The sequence below is a fragment of the Limanda limanda genome, chromosome 22 (assembly GCF_963576545.1).
Source record: "Limanda limanda chromosome 22, fLimLim1.1, whole genome shotgun sequence".
Lineage (NCBI taxonomy): Eukaryota > Metazoa > Chordata > Actinopteri > Pleuronectiformes > Pleuronectidae > Limanda > Limanda limanda.
In genome coordinates this window covers 1,138,655-1,161,136 of record NC_083657.1, presented here as the reverse complement: position 1 = coordinate 1,161,136, position 22,482 = coordinate 1,138,655, and the positions used below count along the sequence as shown (strand labels likewise).

Below are 22,482 nucleotides of genomic sequence, written 5' to 3'. Positions count from 1 at the left end.
GAGAGAAGGAGAAGAGGAGGAGAGGAGGAGAGGAAAAACCAGATGTTTTCTGCACCAGTTTTAAATCTCTCCAGCTCTGATGTGTGAGTGTGAACAAGAGAAAGTTTCCTCCTTAACAAGCAGCTGCAGCTGGAGAGTGAAGCTGAACCGAGATCAGTTAGAAACACTCTGAAGTTATTAAAAACCAGAGTTTATCTCCAAGATTCAGCAGGAAACTGTCAAAAAAAAAGGCGTAAAAATGTATTTGTAATGATGAAGATTTTGTGATCCAAGTAATTTCTGATATTATAAATGTAAACAGGATTGAATCAATACAATAAGTTTCTATGCTTTTAATTTACAGAAGATACGAAAGTTAAAGTAAGTGATACATCTTTATTGAGAATCTTAGCAGTACTTTCTTAACAATGTCAATAAACAAGGTAATAAAATCAATAAAAATATTTTTAATTGAGATTTGTATTTCTGTGGCACATTCTTGGGGCATCAGAGAATGATAAATATCAAGTAAATGATAAACATTTTAATAAACGTGCATCAGGCTATGGGTTATTAATAGGAGACATTTTCTTAATACATTTCACTTATTTCTAATGGAATAAAGCATGAATCTAGATTTAGTTTTCAAACCCTGGCAGACTTTGTTGACTGATATCGATGAATGTTTGTAATTTGATGCGCATCCAAATTCAATTTTAGTGCTTTTAATCATAGTCTCATTAGGGGAGTGTTGCCATTAGTTCTGCTGAACCCTGATACTTTAATCAATCCTCTGAGAAGACTTGCATCTCCATTTGCTTCCTTGATAAACTTCACAGTGCTGTGGTGGCCAAGGTCCAGTTGAAACTGAATCTCTGTGACCCTGCAGCTCTAAATAACTGTTAGTGCAGTGAGGACAGTTGTGTCTGGGCGAGAGAGAAGAGCTGAGGGGGCGAGAGAGAAAGATTTGAGAAGGGAGAGAAGCAAACATGTAAATCAGTAGTAAGCAATCAGTAGAATGTCAGCTTTTATAGATATCACAGATCAGTTATCTGTGATATAGACTTCTTTGGAATTAGAATTAGCAGAAACATGTTGCGTGCGTTTTAACATCTGATTGCATGTTTCCTGTCAGTCAACGTTGTTTCCTGTCATCAAAATGTGTCACAACATGAAATGATCATAATCTAAAAAGATATTTTACACTGAAGACATATTTGAGGCAATACTACTTTTTCTTTTTTACTGTATTAAATTTCCATCATTGCTATCCCCATTATTTCAGATATCATATAATTCTAAATGTCCAGTAACTATCAGGACCACAGTTCTGTCTGGTGCAGGGACGTGTGCTGATTTCTATCACGGTGGCTCGACAGCAACAGAAACGTATTAAAGTACAAGCAGCCTCAGAGTGGGGGTGTGAGGTTCCTGTGAAGAAGGAAACTGACCCAGGAAACAGAAGTGCACCAACACCTCCCTCTCTCATGTTGATAAGAGATGTGTTCCACTGATTCTCCACCTGTCTTGAAGTGTGTCTGAGTGGCGCTGCTGGATGGGACCATGGGGAACTCTTTGCTCCGGGTGCTGTCCTTATTCTGTGAGTATCAGAAACTTTTATTCTATGAATGCAAAGTGTTTATTAGATGTTTGTCCAACCACAGCAACAGCTGCTGGAACTGAAATGTCTTTATCTATTTGCTGAGGTAACCAGACGCATGAATTCTGTTACATGCACTTCAATAACTTTTATTTGAGACTAAATTGTGATTGTTGAAGAACCGTTAGAAAGTGGAAATTATATTTTCTTTAAATTTATTATTTGATGCCCGACACATGAAAAAAGTCTAATTTTATACCTGATTCATTGATTCATTTGCCAAAAGATAATTTGATTTAAGAAAAGTTGATTTAGAAACAAATCAAACATTGTGATGTTCTCATGGGAATTATAGACTTTAAAGTTACAGGCTGTGAATATTGTCCTGATTATTATCAGAGAAACAATCATCTGATCCACATGAATTCAAATAAATGGATCAAACTCAGTAGATCAATGATATTTTAACTTCTTTGATTCATTGAGTTATTGATTCTTGTCGTATATTCGTTAGAGTAGAACATGTTCATGTGTGTTCAAAACATAATGATAGGCTTACGTTTATGATACCTGCCTTCTGGACTGGAGTGGGTTCATTGGGGCTGTTGTGTGTGTGTCTGTTGTCTAGTCACACCGCTATAGAACCTGTTTTTAGGGGCGTGTTGTTTGATGTGAAGTGAAACTCCGTGCTAAATTTGATCTTATTTGCGAAGTCCACATCGCCAATAAGAGGGGGGAAGTACTGAAAGTATAGAAAAGAGTAACAGTACTGAAGGTACAGAAAAGAGTAACAGTACTGAAAGTACAGGAAAGAGTAACAGTACTGAAAGTACAGCAAAGAGTAAATGTACTGAAAGTACAGGACAAAGGAATTGATCAATAAGCCGCAGAATCTGGATATTAAAGCCCTCAGAGAAGGAGCAGCAGAACGGGCCTCAGTTTTAATAACTGGAGATGAAGAAATATACATCCGGTAATATGCTCCCGCTCTGACATTATTGGCGAATAGCGTTGGAAGAAGCCACTCACCGGATATTTTCATCTCATTGGGTAACAAAAATTAAGATAAAAGCGGCTGATAGCATGCTTGTGTGACTGGAGCGCTTTGGCTGTGAAGATGTGTGTGTGCGTTTGTGTACAGGGGGCCATCCCAGATGTGTATGTGTGTGACAGGAATGGCTCTCTCCCTCTGTCTCTTGTGTGTGTGAGTGTGAGAAGATTATGTTCATTACTATGTTCGAGCTGTGTGAGACAAAAATGCAGCAGGGGCATGATGTGTGACTGTGATATGAACAAGTTGTTTTTTGGGAGTTTGGATGATTGTGTTTGTTTGTTTTTTGTCAAATCTGCAGTGTTGTTTTTTGGATGTGTGTGTGTATTTTGTTGTTTTCTGGCCAGAATTGAAACAACATGATTGATGAAAATATATGAGAGGACTATAAAACATGAGCCTCGTAATGACACAATGAACCTCTTTTAAGGGGGCTTATGAACTATGAACCTCCCTTATAAGAGGACGTAATGACATGATGAGCTCCATTAGGGAGACTTAATAAATATAACCATTCATTCCCTCCACTGGTTCACACTTTCTCCATGTGCTGGTGTGTGTGTATGATGAATGTGGACATTGCTGTGTGAGAAAAGAAAAATGCAGCAGGAGCTGATCTGTTTGGTCTAAATTAACAAAAGGTTTTATGATTGATTAAATATATATATGTTGTGGTTATAAATGGGAAATTTGGTAACTTATAAGGACAGACATTTTGTTCTCTATATTAAATAAAACAATTAGCGACGTAATACATGAGTTTGCCTTCTCCTGTTGCCACAGCCCCCCCCTTACTGGTGTTTCTGTGTGTCTCTCCTGTGTGAACCGCTCCCGTTTGGAGCAAAGAGGGGAGTTAAGAAACGTGAGGGGGGATTTTCACTGTGATAACAATCTGTTGTGGGTCATGGGGACAGACTCTAACAATTAGAGAACTCTCTCTCTCTTTTTCTCTCTCGTGTAATAAATAAAATAAAGTGTGGGGTGAGAGTTTTATGAACTCCTTTAACAAATAACAGGAATTACATTTATACACATTTAGGAGAGAGAGGAGAGAGAGCTGTTTAAAGTAATCAGACAACTTTTACATCTGTTAAAATATTAAAGGAACTTTGACTATTGAACAAGTCGGGGTTTAAATTAGGAAATGTGGGATTGTTGGCTAAATTAAACAAAAATCACTGAAAGAGACCTCTCCTCAGTTTCCCTGAGAGAAAAGCATCTGTTCAGAGAGGGGGAATGTGCATGCCAGGGGAGTATAATAAATCTTCTAAAAGCTTTGGTGCAGTGACATGAGGGGAGATTTTCAAGGTCTCACCTTCTGTAAGACACAGGGACAAGAGTCACAAAGAGTTTAAGGAAATAATTATTTAATGGGGTTTGGTTTAAGCTGAGTTTCAAAAAATATTTTATTGTTTGAACGCTTTATTTCATTTGGTTTTCATTAAATTCAACAGTACTTAGTTATGGGTTCACTTTGGGAACACATTGGGTTTAATTTGACATTTTTTTAAATAATGGAAATTGTTTACATTGACTAGACACAGCCACTCTCTGTCGCACACTTTCTCTGATAATAAAAGTTAACGCATGGGATGAATCATGTTTAGAAAGGATGTTGGCTGAAATTTTTACAGCATTGGTTAACAAAGGCGCATAACTGTGTCCACAACAACAGCAGTTTGTTTTCTCCTACAGTATTATAGTTGATGCATCTTTAATATATGTGACATGATGTATAGAAAAAATTAACTGAGTATGGTTGAGACCTATATCGTAGATGAGGGGTAGATTTCTTGATCTGTATCTACATACATATATAAACTGTCAAAATAGTCTAAGACTTGGACTGTTTTAATGGTCTGAACTGTGTATGACCTGAAAGCTGTTCGATCCTTTTTATTGCTTGTTCTCCCTCGAAAGAATTATTTTGATGATGATTATATTACTAAGTTTCCTATTTTGCTCCATACGATAGCGTTTTGGAGATTGATTGTAGACTTATGGTAACTAATGCTTAAAGTGAAGAATTTCTTTAAATAAGTAAATGAAAAAATATAACATTTGGACAATGGAACTGATCTAAATAGTCTTAATATGCACTGCATGTGAAGGACCTAATACAACACTAAGACTGATAATCATATTGAATCACCTATTATGCTGTTGAAAGGACCTAATGGGTTCATAAGATACTTAATCACTGTCTGGTTCTTTTCCCTTACGATGAGTGAGAATTTGAGGTGAACAGATGAGAAGACAACTGGCTGGTGCAACACGGCCTGAGGCTTGCTGACATCTGCATGTGCAGCTCCTGGCTCCAGACTGATGAAGGGGGGTACAGTTGATACACAAACTCTTTAGCAAAAGACCTGCATTTACATATTTGTATATGTTCTCACTTATAGTTATTATTGCTGATACACATTTTAACCGGCTTTCATTTATAAGCTATTATAGGGATATTAATAGAGCACATTCATTTGTTTACATACACATGCAATACTAAATGCTTTAGCTACTCAAAACAAAAAAATAAAATATAAGGTTTGGCAACAGACTGACCAGTTAATGCATTTAATTAATTAATGGAATAGGATTATTTGGTCTAAACTCAGCTTAGAGTTGCAAATGTGAGTTTGCACGTGGTTTATTCTGATCTGAGCTGTGTTGGAGATTCACCACTGTTTTATGATTTGAGATGAATGTTTGGTGATTGTTTGCTGCGACTAAGAGCACATTTGGTGACAGTTAGTCACTTGTGGGAGTGCGTGATCTTTTTGTCAAACATTATAAGCGGATTTTGAGTTGTGATATTACATTAATGAGCTTTTGATTCCTTTAGAGTTGGGAAGTCAATTTAATTTTTATTTGGCTGTGGTGAATAAGTGGTTTTGCTACATTGTAACAAATCGCCCTGTTTCAACCCCAGGGCAAAGTTACTACGCATTAAATTTAAAGGACACGGGCGGAGCCGACCCACTGTGTTTGTTGCACGCTGCCTGAACAAGTTAACATAAACGAAAAATCCCTAATTGGACCGATAACCTAGTTATCGGTCTTACCAAAAATTAACTAAATATATATATAAACGGAAAACACTCAAACAGGTTGCTTATTATATACTGTATTTACACAAAACACCAATAACCCCCCTCGCTCATGCCCGCAAACATTGGCGGACCCGTGAACATAAACAAGCTATTTACACACACTCAAACAACAATATTTTCCCACCCCAGGTCCAAACATAATCCCCAAACAAACGTCCAAAACAAAAATGTCTGCAGGTGTGGCGAGGTGAGTGCCGCAAACAAATCAAAGTCCACGCTTTCTCACCCCCTTCCAGTGCCCAGAAAATGTTCAGTCCACGATATAAGCCATTACAAAAATCTCCCAGGTAATAATCCCGTTCCAGAGAAAAAATCCTTTCGGTTGTAAATGATATATCCAGTTCCTCGAACCACTGGCCGCACCGCCCGCCCGCAGCTCCAAAAAAAACACACACCTCTCGACGGGACGTCACTTCCCCATATTTAACACATTTCCTTTATAAAAACCCCATATTTACATAATCACACAAATAATAAACAATCACACAAATAATAAACAAATACATACATAGATCCACTTCCTCATTCCTATAGTTTTAAGGTGTCTGACCAATGACATATGTAGCTTTTTTTTTTGATCCATAAAGTGCACTGCGGTGACCTTTACAACATGAATGAATGGATTTGTTGGTTGGTTTGTTGATTTATTGATTGAAAACAACAAAGGGGGGAGGAGTAATCTAAATAGCTTTAAGTAGATTTAAATCTTAGCTATTACATTTTTTAATTTACAATAAGGCAACAAAAGGAAGCTGCTACAATGTGGAAGAAAGCCACTAAAAGTCCAAAGGTAATTACTCCTGTTCATGTAATACAGAAAAACAATCCCTTAATTAAAGACATAAACATTGCAAAAATATCTGAAAAATGGCAGAAGCGCTGGCCTGAAATTGACCAACCATGGCCGGTAGAGGGGACTTTCAACCCAGATGTAATTAAAATAATTCAACTACTTGTGTCCACATATAAGGTAGGACAAAAGGAGGGAAAAAAGGGACAGAAACGCAAAGAAAAGAAAGAAGTGGAGCTCGGCATTCTCCAGTTGTTTGAAAATGAGGGTCAGAAACTGATCAAAGCTGCAAATAAGAGAGATAAAAACGTAGAAGATATGGGACAAGCAGAAGCAACAATAACGATGTATCCAAGTTCCACAAGAAAGGAGAGAACGACAAATTCGGGAACTAGGATCAGAAGGATGGAATATGCATACGATAATGATCAGAGGGATCCTGAAGGGACCATGGGAGGATATGACCCTGCAGTCAGGCGGTTCCAGCCATCATCGGTGGTTCCTTTCGTCTCCTACCCACAGCCAGCTTTTTATCAAGCACAGACCTGGAGAGGAAGGTTTTATCCTAATTTTCAAAAACGTTTAGAAGAATGTTATAATTGTGGACAATAAGGTCATTTTGCCCGTGACTGCAACAGGTCAGGAGGAAATTTCAGGGGACATTTCAGAGGACATTTCAGAGGAAGTTTCAGAGGAAATTTCAGAGGAAACTTCAGGGGAGGATTCAGGGGTCAATCAGGGCCACCCAGGGGACCGTTGAACCCTTACAGGGGCCCAGAACCAGGATTCTAGAGGTGCCCTGAAGACTCAAAGGGGGGTGTCAGCTGATAGTATCTGGGCCGGAGAGAGATCCAACAATATAAGTGAAAGTAAATAATCGACCATTGGTGATGGTGATGTGATGGTGGATAGCGGAGCTGCTTTTACTTGTATTCGGGCCTGTCAATGCTATACATCTCCTCATGTCTGGTCAATGGATTCAGACAATGGGGTTTGAGGGAGTAAAACAGCTGATTCCTCTTACAGAACCAATTGAGCTCTGCTACAAAAATCTGAAAATTAAAATACCCATATTGGTATCAGAACATACACCTATTGCACTTTTGGGAAGAGATGCTTTGTGTAGATTGGAGTGTGCGCCAGACGGCTGTCTGGTGGAAGTGCCAAACAAAATTCTTCACCAATCATTGATGACAACAGAGACTGAAGCTTATTCAGTATCTTGGATCGGAAGTCTTAATACAGATTTTTACGGCCAGCTTAGTTGTCAACGTCGCAGTACAACAATGTGCTTTGTCTGTTCCAAATCTTTAAATAATCCTCTAGCAATGATTCTCTTATGTTGATCTGGTAAATGCATTTTTCAGCATTCAAATTGATAAAGATAGACAATATTGGTTTGGGTTTTAGTCTAACAGAGAAAGTTACACTCCACATGTCTATGTCAGTGCTAATTACGACCAGGCATTAAAAGAAGCTTAAGATCATTAGAGATAACACTAGGAAGGGCAATTTACCCTGACTTCAGGCTCTGACTGACCTGTCACACAGGCAGTTTACATGACATCAGTGCTACTCCCACATCATGCAGGCAATAGGAGACCTGTAGCAGTGAAACTTGATCTTGTTGGTGTGTGAAGAATATTCGCAGAAGCTTATAGGAGATGCGTTTGGCCTGTTGGAAAACGCTGGATGGTCTCCAAATCCTTGGTTATTTCATAGTTTCTTATTACATTAGTGGTGTAGCCTGGGTGCCAGACGAACTTAGCCCCGCCCACAACATTTGTTGTTCGGGAAGTTCGGTCTGGAGTCGCTCCGTTGGGGAGAAACTATGGCCGATCAGGAGCTGATCGGACCAATCAAATCGTCAGGGCGGGCTTTATACGATGATTGACAGATGATCTACAGTGACGTAATCAACCACGTCACCAGAGAGCGCTGCCTGCAGAGCTGAGATGTGTCGATGCTGCCATCGAGTCTGTTTCAGAGACATCGACAGCGCATTCATTTTGAAAGAGGAACAGAGGAACGTGATCAAGGCATTTGTAGATCAAACAGATGTTTTTGCCGTCCTCCTACGGGATTCATAAAAAGTTTAATTTATCAGCTGGCCCCGATGCTGCAGCCACACAAGCAGTCATATAAATAAAAAGAGAGTGGGGGGGGGGGGGGCTACGCTCCTCAGCACATATGAGACAAAAGACACATGTTGGGACGCTGTTAATGTTGGAGCAACAAGGAAGTGTAAAACGCTCCTGAAGAGCCATGACAGCGGAGCTCTGCCACGCAGCTTGCGGATCAGCAGCTCCGTGGATTTCTGGTAGGGACGGATCTCTCTCAGAGCCCCGGGCCGGTCCCGGGGCTCTGAGAGAGATCCGTAGCGGGCTTCTTCACGCCGCCGCCGGCCGGGGCTCTCACGAGCAGCCCTGGTCACCAGCTGCTTCCTGGGGGCTTTGCCTCCGGTGGATATACGAGCGGCTTTAGCAGCATTTCCATTGATTTATTTAGAGAGTGAATAAACTCGTGAAACAGACAACTGACAACTATGCGTCGCTTGACATACGTCACATACTACGTTGCTCTGATTGGTTGTAGGTCTATCCAATTGAGCGAAGAGGCATTTTGTTTCCTGGTTCTGTTGAAACACGCCCCATAATCACAGCCCAATGGAGCGGTCTCAGACTCATATTCTGACTAGAATCATGAGTATGACAACGTCAGGCTATTAGTGATGTGTTTCCAGGGGGGAATTGGTAAATGTGACTTATAATTTCTCATTTACTTATAGAATGTTAATCTGTATTGATGTTTTAATCTGTTTTGTATGCAAAAGATACTGGTTTTCTTTTCTTTCATTCTAGAACAGGGGTGGGCAAACTTTTTGACTCGCGGGCCACAATGGGTTCCAAAATTTGACAGAGGGGCCGGGCCAGGAACAGATGGATCGAGTGTTTTTGTGAACTAATATAAATGACATGGAAAAATCATTACATGAAAGGATTTGGCCTTTACCAAGTAGCAAAGCACTTATTTGCAAGGCCATTTAACAAAAATCCACCTTCAGAGAAAGGCTTGCTAGCCTTTGCTATGCCCCCCAAAAAACATGCCTTGGTAGATGACTCTTTAATCGCAGTTTGTCTGTGAAAAAAAATGTTGCTGAGTCTGTAAATTAGTCGCCAACCTCTGAGCTGCAGCCGCCCGTTCTTGGGTTGACTGCTTGCTAGCGTAGTTAGCATGCTTCGTAGCAAAGTGATGGCTGATGTTGTACTTCATGAAAACTGCGACAGTTTCTCGGCATATCAGGCAAACAGCCTTCGATTGGACTTCAGTGAAAAAGTATTTTGTTGTCGACTCCGTGTTAAACACTCGGCACTCATTGTCCACTTTTCGTTTCCTTGATCCTCTCATTTTATAGAAGGGCTCACAGGGAAAAGGGAACAAGTGAAGGGAGATCATGTGCATTTCGAGCCCTATACACCACACTCCCGGGCAAATTTAATTTAGCTGACGCTTTTATCCAAAGCGACTCACAATAAGTGCATTTCAACCCCGAGGGTCCAAACCCAGAAAAACAAGAATCAAAAAAGTACGATTTCTTCAAAAATAAAGCAAAACTACAAAGTTCTATAAGTACGTGCCATTTAAGTTCTACCAAATTATTAGTTTAAAAAAAAAAAAATGTTAATAAATTATTATTATTTTTTTTTAATTATGGTGGGTGGATTGTTCAGGGACTCTGATGTGTTGAATGGGCACCTCAAACATGAACAATACGAATGGACTGAAGGACTCTGGACAACGATACAACATCCAGATTCAAGAAGTCATCGATACTACAACTGAGAGTCAATGCTGCTGAGAAACTGCAGTGTTATACATTCTTATGTCTTACATATATTGCATGAGTACTATTAAAAGTGAATTATATTCTTTGTGTGTTGATTACTTGGAAAAATTATGTTTTCTGTTATTAGGTAAATATACTGGGACCTCAGATGTTTTCTTTATTTTCTTGGCGCTTAGGGACAGTGGGGCTAGGCAAGGAAAAGGTCCATAGGAGGGTCCTATGGGTCGACCAACCTGACCTGGGACATTGTTTTGTTTTTATTTGCTGAGAGTTCCATATGTATTTGCTTAAAGACATTTCCTTAAACAATTTGCTAAACTTCTTCATTTCAGTGGTATAGGATTACTATGTATGGTCGCCCGAGGCAGAGGGGCCATGAGAGAATTTTCCTGTCTAGATTGTTTGATGGATATTTCAAGAAAGATAGCTGCCAGACAGGTTTTTCACTCTCATTCCTAGACTACTTTAATGTTGTTATGTTGTTAAAATTATGCAGTAGACAGATTGTCATTTTTGTCATGATCATAAACCTTTATGTTTTGTTCTTTTGATTATTTCGAGACTTTACTTACTCTCGAAGGGGGGTTATGTCGTATATTCGTTAGAGTAGAACATGTTCGTGTGTGTTCAAAACATAATGATAGGCTTACGTTTATGATACCTGCCTTCTGGACTCTCAGACATTCTCAGAGAGTCCTCCAGATGTTTATCTTAGAAGTTCTCTACCTTTTTGAAATGACCTTTGACTCTGGGAATGACCTCTGACTAGCTAATGGATGAGAGTAGAAGGAATGTTCTTGACCAATGTGTCTTCATGTTCGGACACAAAAACATGTCCATCTTTAGTCAGAAATCCCATGGGGGACGGCATTTACCTGAAGTCATGGGCGGAACCAATCTCTCTATATATACTGTGTGTCCGACCCCTGGAAGTCAGACCTCACCATTTGGCTGTGTGATTTCTCCGAGTCTCTGGAGCTCGTCCTGACCTGTGAAACTTCTGTGTAATAAACTCTGTTATACTGTAAGTATTGGGTCCGCGGTCCTTTCCTTCATCATCATTTCATACTTTTGTATAATTTCTTTGATGAGTAGTTTTAATACTACTGCTCATACTCGCTTCTACAATAAAACAGTACTTACTAACAGACTTATTACTAGAGTCTGTACTGTGTTTGATTATTTACCAGGTTTAATAATGTCTGATGAGATACCAATGTTTCTTTCAGTGCTGAATACACTCCTCTCCTGTGGACACACTGAATGTGAGTCAGCTCTTTCCTTTATTGATCTCTATCTTTATTAATATGTATATTTCATCCCATTTTTCTTCATGTATGTTACTAAGATCAGCGAGTATATGAATGAACTGCAAACTTATAGAACAAAACTCTGGTTTGTATTTCCTCTAACTATGTTTGTGCGGGGGGGGGGGGGGGGTGCTGTGCTGACCAAGTAAAGCACTTCACAATAACTGGGACAGTAGAAACATGAAGTAGCAGGCTTTCATGACTGGCTACGATGAAAACAGAACCAGTCAGCAGCAATATTAACCAGTTCTCTCTGTTGGTTTGATATTTGTGTTTGAATGTTCAGTGTCCAACAGAAGCTTTGTCGTGCTGCAACACAACTGGACTCAGATATTCAGCGGTGAGACGATCTCTGTCAGGTGTGAGATCCAGGGAGGAGGAGACACCCAGTGGGAATATGAATGGAGGACAACAAGCTCCCACCAACCAGTCACTGGTCCAGACACAGCTCCCACACACAGTGAATACAGGCTGGGCACTGCCTCTGTTTTCCACAGTGGAGAGTACTGGTGTAAGGCCAGAGCGGACTGGTATTCCTCAACAGAGTGGAGCGAGGCCTTCCAGCTGAGAGTAACACGTACGTCCAATCGTCTTTCAAAACCTCCACCGAGGACGTGACGTCTTCACCTCTTTCTATTGGTTGTTCTTGGCAGGATTACGTAAAAGCTACTGAACCAATTTCCACCCAATCCCCAGAAAGCATCTGGGTGTGGACCTGAACTGGTCCACATGTAAACCAGCTAATGTGGCCCAAATACCTTAAAACCAACCTGGGTCTTTCTGGCTCACATCAGGTGTTGTAGGCAAAGTGTGATCTGGATGTGGACCTCAAGTGGTCCATGAATGGTGAACATGGCTCAAACAGCACATAACACATGGGGGCCTAACCCTAACCCTTGTGGTTGACACACGGTATTGCTCCGGCTCATCTGTGGCCCGGCTCTGGCAAACAGCAGTGGACTGCCCCAGTGCCATCACTCCATGAGGTGTGTGGGCTGGATGCCAGTGTGACAGTGTGGGACACATCTGGTTCAGAAGCATTGAGCTATGTGGGGATCAATGAACCTTTTACATGTTGACATTCATCATTAGACCTTTTTTCTCTTATATATTCTACGATCAGAACTTTGTCCTCTACTGAGTGAAACTCTGCTTCATACGCTTTAATCTTTTTCTCCATTTAATTTGTCTTTCATTTTCTCTCACGCACTTTGAAAGCCGATAAACCCAGGCCCAGGCTGACTGCCGATAACACAACCCTCACAGGAAATGGAAGCGTAGCACTGAGCTGCTCTGTGGAGAACCCGTCTGAGTGGAGATACGACTGGTTCAGAAGAACCTCAGCCTCCTCTGCAGCTCAGATCCTAAGATATAATGAAACAGATGATGGAATCAGCATCTCAGAGGAAGGCATCTACAGCTGCAGAGGACGGAGAGGAGACACAACCTTCCTCACAGAGGACAGCAACCGAGTCACAATAGAGAACAGAGGTAAGAGTACTTTTAGAAATCCAAAGACTAGTTACCTCCGCTGTGGAGGTTATATTCTGTCCCTGGACGTTTCTTTCTTTATTTGTTTGTCAGCAGGATTACGCAAAAACTACTGGATGGATTTCCACAAAACTTGGGACAGAACCGATGAAATTTAGATGGAATCCAAACATCCAGACTTTCTTTAACACGATGTAACTTTTACTGAGCAACAGCGCCCTCTGCAGCCTCTACGTGCTAATTTTTAATAACTTCAGAGTGTTTCTAACTGATCTCAGTTCAGCTTCACTCTTCAGCTGCAGCTGGTTGAGACAGGTTGTGACTCTCAGTCAGTTCTTCTCTCAGGAGATGGAACCCACTCACCAGAGTCACAGAGAACAGACGCTCAGGGAGAGAAGGAGGAAACTTTCTCCTTATTAAGACAGAGAATCATTACATTAACTTGGAAGCTGCTGTTTTAAGGTTAAACAGTTGCAAAGTGTTTTGCTTTAAGATTGTGTGATTCTTTTATGATTATTTCAATGATCAAAAGATGAGAGGACTGGTATCTGTACAGTTTGGTGGAGGGAGGAGCTGTACTGAGCCATTCTACTTTCTTCTGTTCTCTGTTTCTATTTGTGATCAGTTTCCCACAAGGCGTCTGTGGCCCTGCAGCCTGACTGGTCTCTGGTCTTCAGCGGTGAGACGATCACTGTCCGGTGTGAGGTCCCTGCAGATGTACCAGCTGAGTGGGAGTATGAATGGACCAAACCCAACTCAACTACGGTTCCAACACACGATGAATACAGGATTGTCAATGCGTCCTCGTCCGACAGTGGAAGCTACAGGTGTTTGGCTAAAGACAAGAAGAACTTGAATTCCACGACCAAGTGGAGCGATGACGTCACATTAACAGTTTCTGGTGAGAAAGAGTTTTGAGAAACTGGCAAATGTCTCCTTCAGTTTATGTTCATATGCACTGATAAGAAATAGAATACAACAAAAAAGTAACGAGGGATGCACCGATTCAAAAGCTGAACATCTTACTGATATTTATCTCGTTGTTGCGATCAGCCTATTGGCGAGTAAGATGATGTTCACCGATGTTTAGATGTTATTCTCATCTGGGACGAAACAATTGCTGTTCAGAATCCAGCAATTTGGTTAATGTACGGAACGGCTGTGGCTAACTTGTGGCTCTGATGTGGCAAACAGGTGGTATAATCTGGACCAAACCATTCTGTGCTTTTGCTTTTACTGCTGTTTTAGTTTGTAGACTGCAGAAGACTGAAGGAGATACATGTTCTACTCATTTCATTCAACTCACATGAAATGGACTAAATGCCAAAGTGTTTTTAACATTAACAGAAAGACCAGCGGCGAACCTGAGTGCTGACCACAGAGCCTTTCCAGTAGGGGGCAGTGTGCTCCTGACCTGCTCCGTGGGCCCAGCATCACCTGGATGGAAGTATTATTGGTTCAGAGGTGAGAAAACCTCGGAGCCCCTGACGGATGAGGATTTCAAGTCCCATGGACAAAGTGCTAGTGCCTCACGTGAAGGACTGTACTGGTGCAGAGGAGGAAGAGGAGATCCAGTTCACTACACCCAGTACAGTAACTCAGTCAGGATTCATGGAATCGGTGAGTGAGGAGAGAATCCATTCTGCGTTCATGACTGTTTGTTGAGATGACGTAAAGGTTGATGCTGATACAAGCTGTTATTCTGTCTTTACTGGTGAATATGAACAGTCCACAACAGAGCTGCTGCGACTCTTCAACCCAACTGGCCGAACAGATACAGAGGAGAAGCCGTCACCCTGAGGTGTGAGATCCAGGGAGGAGACTCTGAGTGGGAGTATGAATGGACAGCAACCAGCTCACAGGCACCTCCCAACACAAAGGAGTTCAGGATCAGTCTGGGGTCAGATCTGAGCGGCAGCTACTGGTGTCAGGGCCGACTGAAAGGTGCACGGCAGAACTCCACAGGATGGAGTGCTCCCCTCACCTTGTCTAACGGTGAGTCAAGTCATATTCAGTATTAAAATATAGGTGTTAAAGTTTAAATATTACAAAGTTTATATGTGTTCAATGCACATGTACAAAAGAGAAGCCAAAGTATCCTGGATACCAGCCATCTTTCACTTTTCAGGTCATTTAGAGCCAGAGTCTGTGAAATCATGATGGAGGTGTGGAGCTGGGTATCGAGGTCCCGCCCATACATGTGCTCGACCAATCACCAGTCAGAGTCAGCTGTCAATCAGGACGTTTTACTGTTTTTATAGCATCAAATAACTAATTAAAACCAAACTGATCAGAAACATGAACACGTGAACAAACTCAAATGAAAGAAACCATGGTTGATATATACTGCAGGCAGCCACCAGGGGGCGGTGGTTATAATTTGGCTTCACTTTTGGGGGCAGTCATGTCGACGGCTGAATGTGAAGCATCTAGAAATTACATTGGTTCCAAAATGAAACAAACATGAAGACTTGTTTTTGTTGTGACGATGTTCCGTTTCAGCGGCTGCACCACCACCTGTCGTCACTGTGTCTCCGTCATGGCTGACTCCTGGAGCCTCCGGGACTCTCACCTGTGGGGGGGGTCCACAGCCGACTGCAGGGTGGAGGTTCTACTGGTACAGAGCTCACCCCATTAGTTCGGATCCAGTCCCCAGATGTCCACAGTCATCTCAATTTGATCCGCCTGATAGGTACATTCTTAACAAGTTCAGTTATGAGCTGCTCCCAGGAAGCGACGGAGGAACTGAACAAAACTCCTTCGTCATCCAAGGCCTGACGGAGTCAGCAGGTTATGCATGTCGAGCTGGAAGAGGAGACCCCGTGTTTTACACTGAGTACAGTGAGACAACGTGGGTGTGGTCTGGAGGTGAGTTTGTTTCTTTCTCTTGAAGCAGATGTTGTCCCTTCAGTCGCTCAGTTACTTGGGGAACTTTACTTTGGCTGGTTCCTCCAGGTGATTCACTTTTAGAGGTCATAGGTCAAAGGTCAAGACAGAAACAGGGTTAGAGAGACAATCTGAAGCTTATATTGATCAGAGAATCATTCCCCAAAATCTAATGTCACATGAATTATTCTTTGTGTGCATCCTATAGGACTGACCTGAAGTTGATATTATTTATGATCATATGCTCGGACTGACATCATCATGATGTCACTATGATGTCACTGTGATGTCACTGTGATGTCAACAAACGATGTCGTCCTTCTGACGTTTCCTCTGTAAAATGATGCAAAGCCTAAAATGACACCTTTAATCTGGAAACATTACAAATGTATTCTGGTAATATTATGACCTTATTCCCAAAAACAAGATGTGACTGCGATGGAGTCTCTGCTGATGGCTTCACGTCTTTAATGCTCAACTAATTTAAACCATTAGTTTCTGTTTCACACTTCATGTCACGTTTTTCAGATTCCTATTCGTCAGTGTCTCTCACAGTGAGTCCGGACTCAGTGCAGCACTTCTATAGTGACAAGATCCATCTGACCTGCAAGGGAAACTCTGCTAAGTGGAGATTGTGGATGTTTACTGAAGACGAAGTAGAATTGGTAGAGTGCAGCTCTCAGGAGAGAAGCTTCACATGGAACATGGATTATCTTCCTTCTGAAGTTGTCTGGTGTGGATCTGGATCAGAGATCAGCAACGCACTCAACATCACTACAGGTTGTAGTTTTTCATTGAATCTATTCACACTGTGCATGTTTCCAACATCCCATAATGTGATACAAAGGTAGAGTAACTGAAAGTGGGGAGCACTGCCTCCCTTCACTGCTCCTGCAGGAGCTGCACCCCCCACATGTACCAAGGTGCATCACATCAAACATGATCTCTGGATGAAATTCACCTTCTTTATTTACACAAACCACACGTTCAACGCCCAGAATCAGCTGTGAGAGTGTGTCCGTCTGCGTTAAACAAGCAGACATCACGTGACTGTGTGGACGCCACAGCCCACAGCGCCACCCGGAGGCTGTTTCCCTCTCTCTACTCAAGAGGGAGCTCTTTTGGTTGGAGAGCAGGACTTATTGATGTCCCATTCAGATTTAGTGATGCTCTCACTCTAAACCCTGCGCTCACACTCAACTCTCCCCTGCTTGAGCTCAGACGTCCTGCTCTTGAAGCCAGGGCTGTGTATTGAAACCAGATGTTTTTCCAGCGCACACACAACGTACAGCTCATGGACCTGAGGAGCAGAGTTTAACAAAAAGTGCATTGAATGACTTTGGCTCCACTTTAACATCTAATATGTTGCGGTGGACATCTCTGCAGCGCTCTATCCGTTTGCAGTCACCAGATTGGTTAACTAATTATCACGGGAGGAAAAATCAGAGCACCTTCTTCTCTCTTGGTCTGGGAACACGAGACCGTTTATTAAGCGCATGCGCAACAGGTTACAGGTGCACGCAGGCACAACATGCTCCGTGACATCATTACCTGTGCTATATAACATGGCATTGCTCACTCAACATAATATTTAGACTTATGCTGTTTATATACGAGCTGAATTATCAGGTTGTTCACATTGTTGATGGTTTTTTAACTGTTTACAGTTAACGGTCGTGTTCTCCTGGAGAGCCCTGCCCATCCTGTGACTGAGGGACAGTCCGTTACTCTCAGCTGCTCATGGTACGGAAGAACGAACCTCGATTCCAAATTCTCTTTCTACCAAAATGGTGAACTCCGCCAAAGTGATGTCAGAAGGAAACTGGAAATCTCAGCTGTGTCAAAGTCAGATGAAGGTTTCTACAAGTGTGAACATTCAGGAAGCTTCTCAGAGGAGAGTTGGATGTCAGTAAAATGTGAGTGTGATCAATATGAGGTAGAAAAGGAGTCTCCAGGTTGAGAAGTAGATTCAAAACTTTTCTACTCAGTATTTTGAGACGGTTTCTAAACACCAGCTCCACTTGCTGAATACACTTATAAAACTTTTCCACATATTTTTACAGCTTGAAACTAGTTTTTTACACATACACAAAGTATTTCTACATCTACAAACCTTTTTTGCATATATTAAATTATTATTTCATGTCAAAATATCTGCTGAAGTGTTGGTTCTCTGTTTGTCCACGTCATGGATCTTTCTTTGCTCCTCACTGCTCCTCCTCTGATCAGTGACTCCTGCAGCACCTCCCTCTACGTCTCCTGTGCCGCTGGTCGTTGGGCTGGTTGGAGGCTTCACACTGATTCTCCTCGTTGGGCTGGTTGGAGGCTTCACACTGATTCTCCTCCTCTCGCTGCTGCTGTTGTGTTGGTGCAGGAGTTCAAAGAGTGAGAGCTGCTCTGGTTCATTTCATTTAAATCAAACTAATTCCAAACTATTGTCACGATAGTCATGGAGCAGAGGTTGAAAAATAAAATCATGTAACGTGATCATTATTGTCTTTTCCACAGATCTGTGTTATGACAGGTTGGTTCCACTCTCTCTTGTTTCATCTTCAACAAAACAGCAATACTTTACTTTTCCTGTTTCATTCACTTGTGATTGTTTGACTGTTTCAGGCTCAGCCAGTCTCTGAGAACCAATCAGAGCTCAGACCCAACTGTCCACCACTATGAAATCCAGCTGCCAGTGTACTCGTCTCTTCTCCCCGGTCAGCCGTCCTTCTCCTACTGAATGCCTTCACAGCTATTTCTAACTTGATGCTTTTCAGAAGAACCTAGTCACAAAGATTCCAATTACATTTCATGTTGATTTGATTTTTTATTGACTCGTAGGTGACGACTGCATCTATGAACCAATCAGAGGAGACACGGAGGAAGGTACAGTATAAAATGTTCCTCCTGCAGAGAAGTCCTAAATGAAAAACCTTCTGATTTCAGGTGGACGGGCAGATGAGGACAGAAATGTCCAACACGATGTCATGACATCAATACACACGCGTGGTTTTCCAACATCTCATTTTAGTCACATGGTCCAAAGACAGACATTTGGACTTTTCAGTTGAGTCTGAAGCAGAGTTACAGATGGAAAGGTTCCTCAGACCCGGATCCAGACCAAAGCACCAGAATGTAGTCAGACCCGGATCAAACTGAACCAGGGATCGGTTTAGCTGCTTCCATATAATGTTTGATCAACAAGGACGTTCATTTGCATTGGAACACGTGTGGAGCACCTGAAGCTGCTGATGCTGGTTGTGATAGAGATATTAGAGTGGCAACGAGATCAACTAAATTAATAAAACAGTGGTTCTCCACCTTCTCAAGTCTTTTTCTGTCTGATCTTCACAGGAACCCGAGGTGATCCAGAGGAAACGTCTGACTACGTGAATGAAAATCCACATTCAGCTTCAGGTACAAATATTAACAACTGTCTATTCAACTCCTGGCTCATGTACATTTGAAATAAACCTCAACTGAAACTCCATCATATCATTATTAAATAGTTCTTGTACGATGAGTAAGCAGTTCAATTGGTGTCTCACATTTCAAATCCTTTGTGTAAAACTATGAACGGCCTTGATCATGTTGTCAGGTTGAAGTATCAAGTGTGTACTTTAGAAATTAATAGTTATTGTCACTTTGTTTAAGGACAACTATTAATGGTGCATCCTCCAGAAAACAAGAGCATGAAAATCAACATTCATCCTTAAACACCTTCACATATTAGACTCACCAGTTTTGTAACAGCTCATTGGAAAGAACGACTTGATCTGGATTGAATTTCAGTATAAAGGAAAAAATAAATGCTTTGATATTTGCTTTGTGTTTACGTTCAATATTTCAATTGGTTGATATGGGCCTTTTACGATATGCTCCGATATGAAAAGGTTTATTTTACAGGATAAACATTGTGCTGTGTGATTATATTTTACATTGAAATTTTTCGTCTTAATTCAAGTTCTATATATTCTGTCCTATTTGTGTTTTCTTTCAATTTATCTTTATTTCTTTAAAAGATATTGTTTTACCTAAGCTTTATTGCCAATTTTATATATAAGTGATAGTTCTTTACTCCTTGATATCGGTATCGGCATTGGCCCCTAAAAAAAGATTATTCTGTAAATTAAGAATCATGGAGCAGAGGTTGGAAAATAAAAATCATGTAACGTGATCATTTTTGTCTTTTCCACAGATCTGTGTTGTGACAGGTTGGTTCCACTCTCTCTTGTTTCATCTTCAATCAAACATCAATACTTTACTTTTTCTGTTTCATTCACTTGTGATTGTTTGACTGTTTCAGGCTCAGCCAGTCTCTGAGAACCAATCAGAGCTCAGACCCAACTCTCCACCACTATGAAATCCAGCTGCCAGTGTACTCGTCTCTTCTCCACGGTCAGCCGTCCTTCTCCTACTGAATGCCTTCACAGCTATTTCTAACTTGTTGCTTTTCAGAAGAACCTAGTCACAAAGTTTCCAATTACATTTCATGTTGATTTGATTTTTTATTGACTCGTAGGTGACGACTGCATCTATGAATCAATCAGAGGAGACACGGAGGAAGGTACAGTATAAAATGTTCCTCCTGCAGAGAAGTCCTAAATGAAAAACCTTCTGGTTTCAGGTGGACAGGCAGATGAGGACAGAAATGTCCAACACGATGTCATGACATCAATACACACGCGTGGTTTTCAACATGTCATTTTAGTCACATGGTCCAAAGACAGACATTTGGACTTTTCAGTTGAGTCTGAAGCAGAGTTACAGGTGGAAAGGTTCCTCAGACCCGGCTCCAGACCAAAGCACCAGAATGTAGTCAGACCCGGATCAAACTGAACCAGGGATCGGTTTAGCTGCTTCCATATAATGTTTGAACAACAAGGACGTTCATTTGCATTGGAACACGTGTGGAGCACCTGAAGCTGGTGATGCTGGTTGTGATAGAGATATTAGAGTGGCAACGAGATCCACTAAATGAATAAAACAGTGGTTCTCCACCTTCTCAAGTCGTTTTCTGTCTGATCTTCACAGGAACCCGAGGTGATCCAGAGGAGACGTCTGACTACGTGAATGAAAATCCACATTCAGCTTCAGGTACAAATATTAACAACTGTCTATTCAGCTACTGGCTCATGTGCATTTGAAATAAACCTTAACTGAAACTCCATCATATCATTATAAAATAGTTCTTGTACGATGAGTATGAAGTTCAATTGGTGTCTCAAATTTCAAATCCTTTGTGTAAAACCATGAACGGCCTTTATCATGTTGTGGTGTTGAAGTATCAAGTGTGTACTTTAGAAATTTACAGTTATTGTCATTTTGTTTCAGGACGACTCTGAACGGTGCATCCTCCAGAAAACAAGAACATGAAAATCAACACTCATCCTTAAACACCTTCACATATTAGACTCACCAGTTTTGTAACAGCTCATTGGAAAGAACGACTTGATCTGGATTGAATTTCAGTATAAAGGAAAAATAAATGCTGTGATATTTGCTTTGTGTTTACGTTCAATATTTCAATTGGCCGATATGGGCCTTTTACGATATGCTCCGATATGAAAAGGTTTATTTTACAGGATAAGCAATGTACTTTATGATTATATTTTACATTGAAATTTTTTTGTCTTAATTCAAGTTCTATATATTCTGTCTTATTTGTGTTTCCTTTCAATTTATCTTTTTTTCTTCATGAAATATTGTTTTACTTAAGCTTTATTGCAATTTTATATAGAAGTGATGTTTTTTACTGATATCGGTATCTGCATTGGCCGCTAAAAAAAGTTTATTCTGTCTATTTTTGCCGCAGTCGTGCAACAAAAGTTTGAATGCAACCTGTGATGTTTTCCATTCGTAAGTATAAATATATCTTTGTTATTATTCACCAATGACTCAATGGAGGACGATGTCAGAAAGGACCTCGTCTGTCTGTGTGTTATGATCCATATACAGTCTGTGGTTATGTGTGATTATTTCCATGGCTCGTAATTCTCTGTTTGATGAAAACACTCGTCTGCAGACAGTTTAGCTTTTTGTTTTGAAATGTGATGAACTGTAACAGATTATAATTCAAACATATAATTTAATGTGTTCTTTCTTTTATCTTTATTAAACTTTGAAATCCCCTCTGGACTCTGTCGATGTGTCCTGTTTTATTTTGAAATCCCTCACCTTACGTGTCCTCAGTGTGACTTCCTGTCTGAGTGGGAGCTGGTTTCCTTCTGGTCCCACCAGTGTCTCCTCAGCCAGTTGCTCATGTCTGCAGTGGTCAGCTGGTCTTTGCCCAGTGAAGCTCTGCAGCTGATGGATGTTTCCTCCACATGACGTCTCTGCTCTGACCGATGACTCCGGCTTTCAAGTGAAGACAAGAAGGTTTGTGTTTTATTGTGGCAGGAAACTCTTCTGCTGAACATTTAAACCT

The 22,482-nt window shown here is 41.1% G+C and overlaps 1 protein-coding gene across 1 annotated transcript in view; it reads left to right on the top strand.

The window, feature by feature from the left end:
- Positions 1-22,385, top strand: part of LOC132996245 (uncharacterized) — a 31,603-nt gene extending 9,218 nt beyond the window's left edge. The window contains exons 3-10 of the mRNA XM_061066588.1: positions 11,935-12,264; positions 12,906-13,178; positions 13,804-14,079; positions 14,526-14,798; positions 14,907-15,173; positions 15,681-16,046; positions 16,593-16,729; positions 22,248-22,385. Coding sequence (XP_060922571.1) covers positions 11,935-12,264; positions 12,906-13,178; positions 13,804-14,079; positions 14,526-14,798; positions 14,907-15,173; positions 15,681-16,046; positions 16,593-16,729; positions 22,248-22,385 — 2,060 coding nt within the window. The remainder of the gene's footprint in view (positions 1-11,934; positions 12,265-12,905; positions 13,179-13,803; positions 14,080-14,525; positions 14,799-14,906; positions 15,174-15,680; positions 16,047-16,592; positions 16,730-22,247) is intronic.
- The last annotated feature ends 97 nt before the right edge of the window (positions 22,386-22,482 follow it).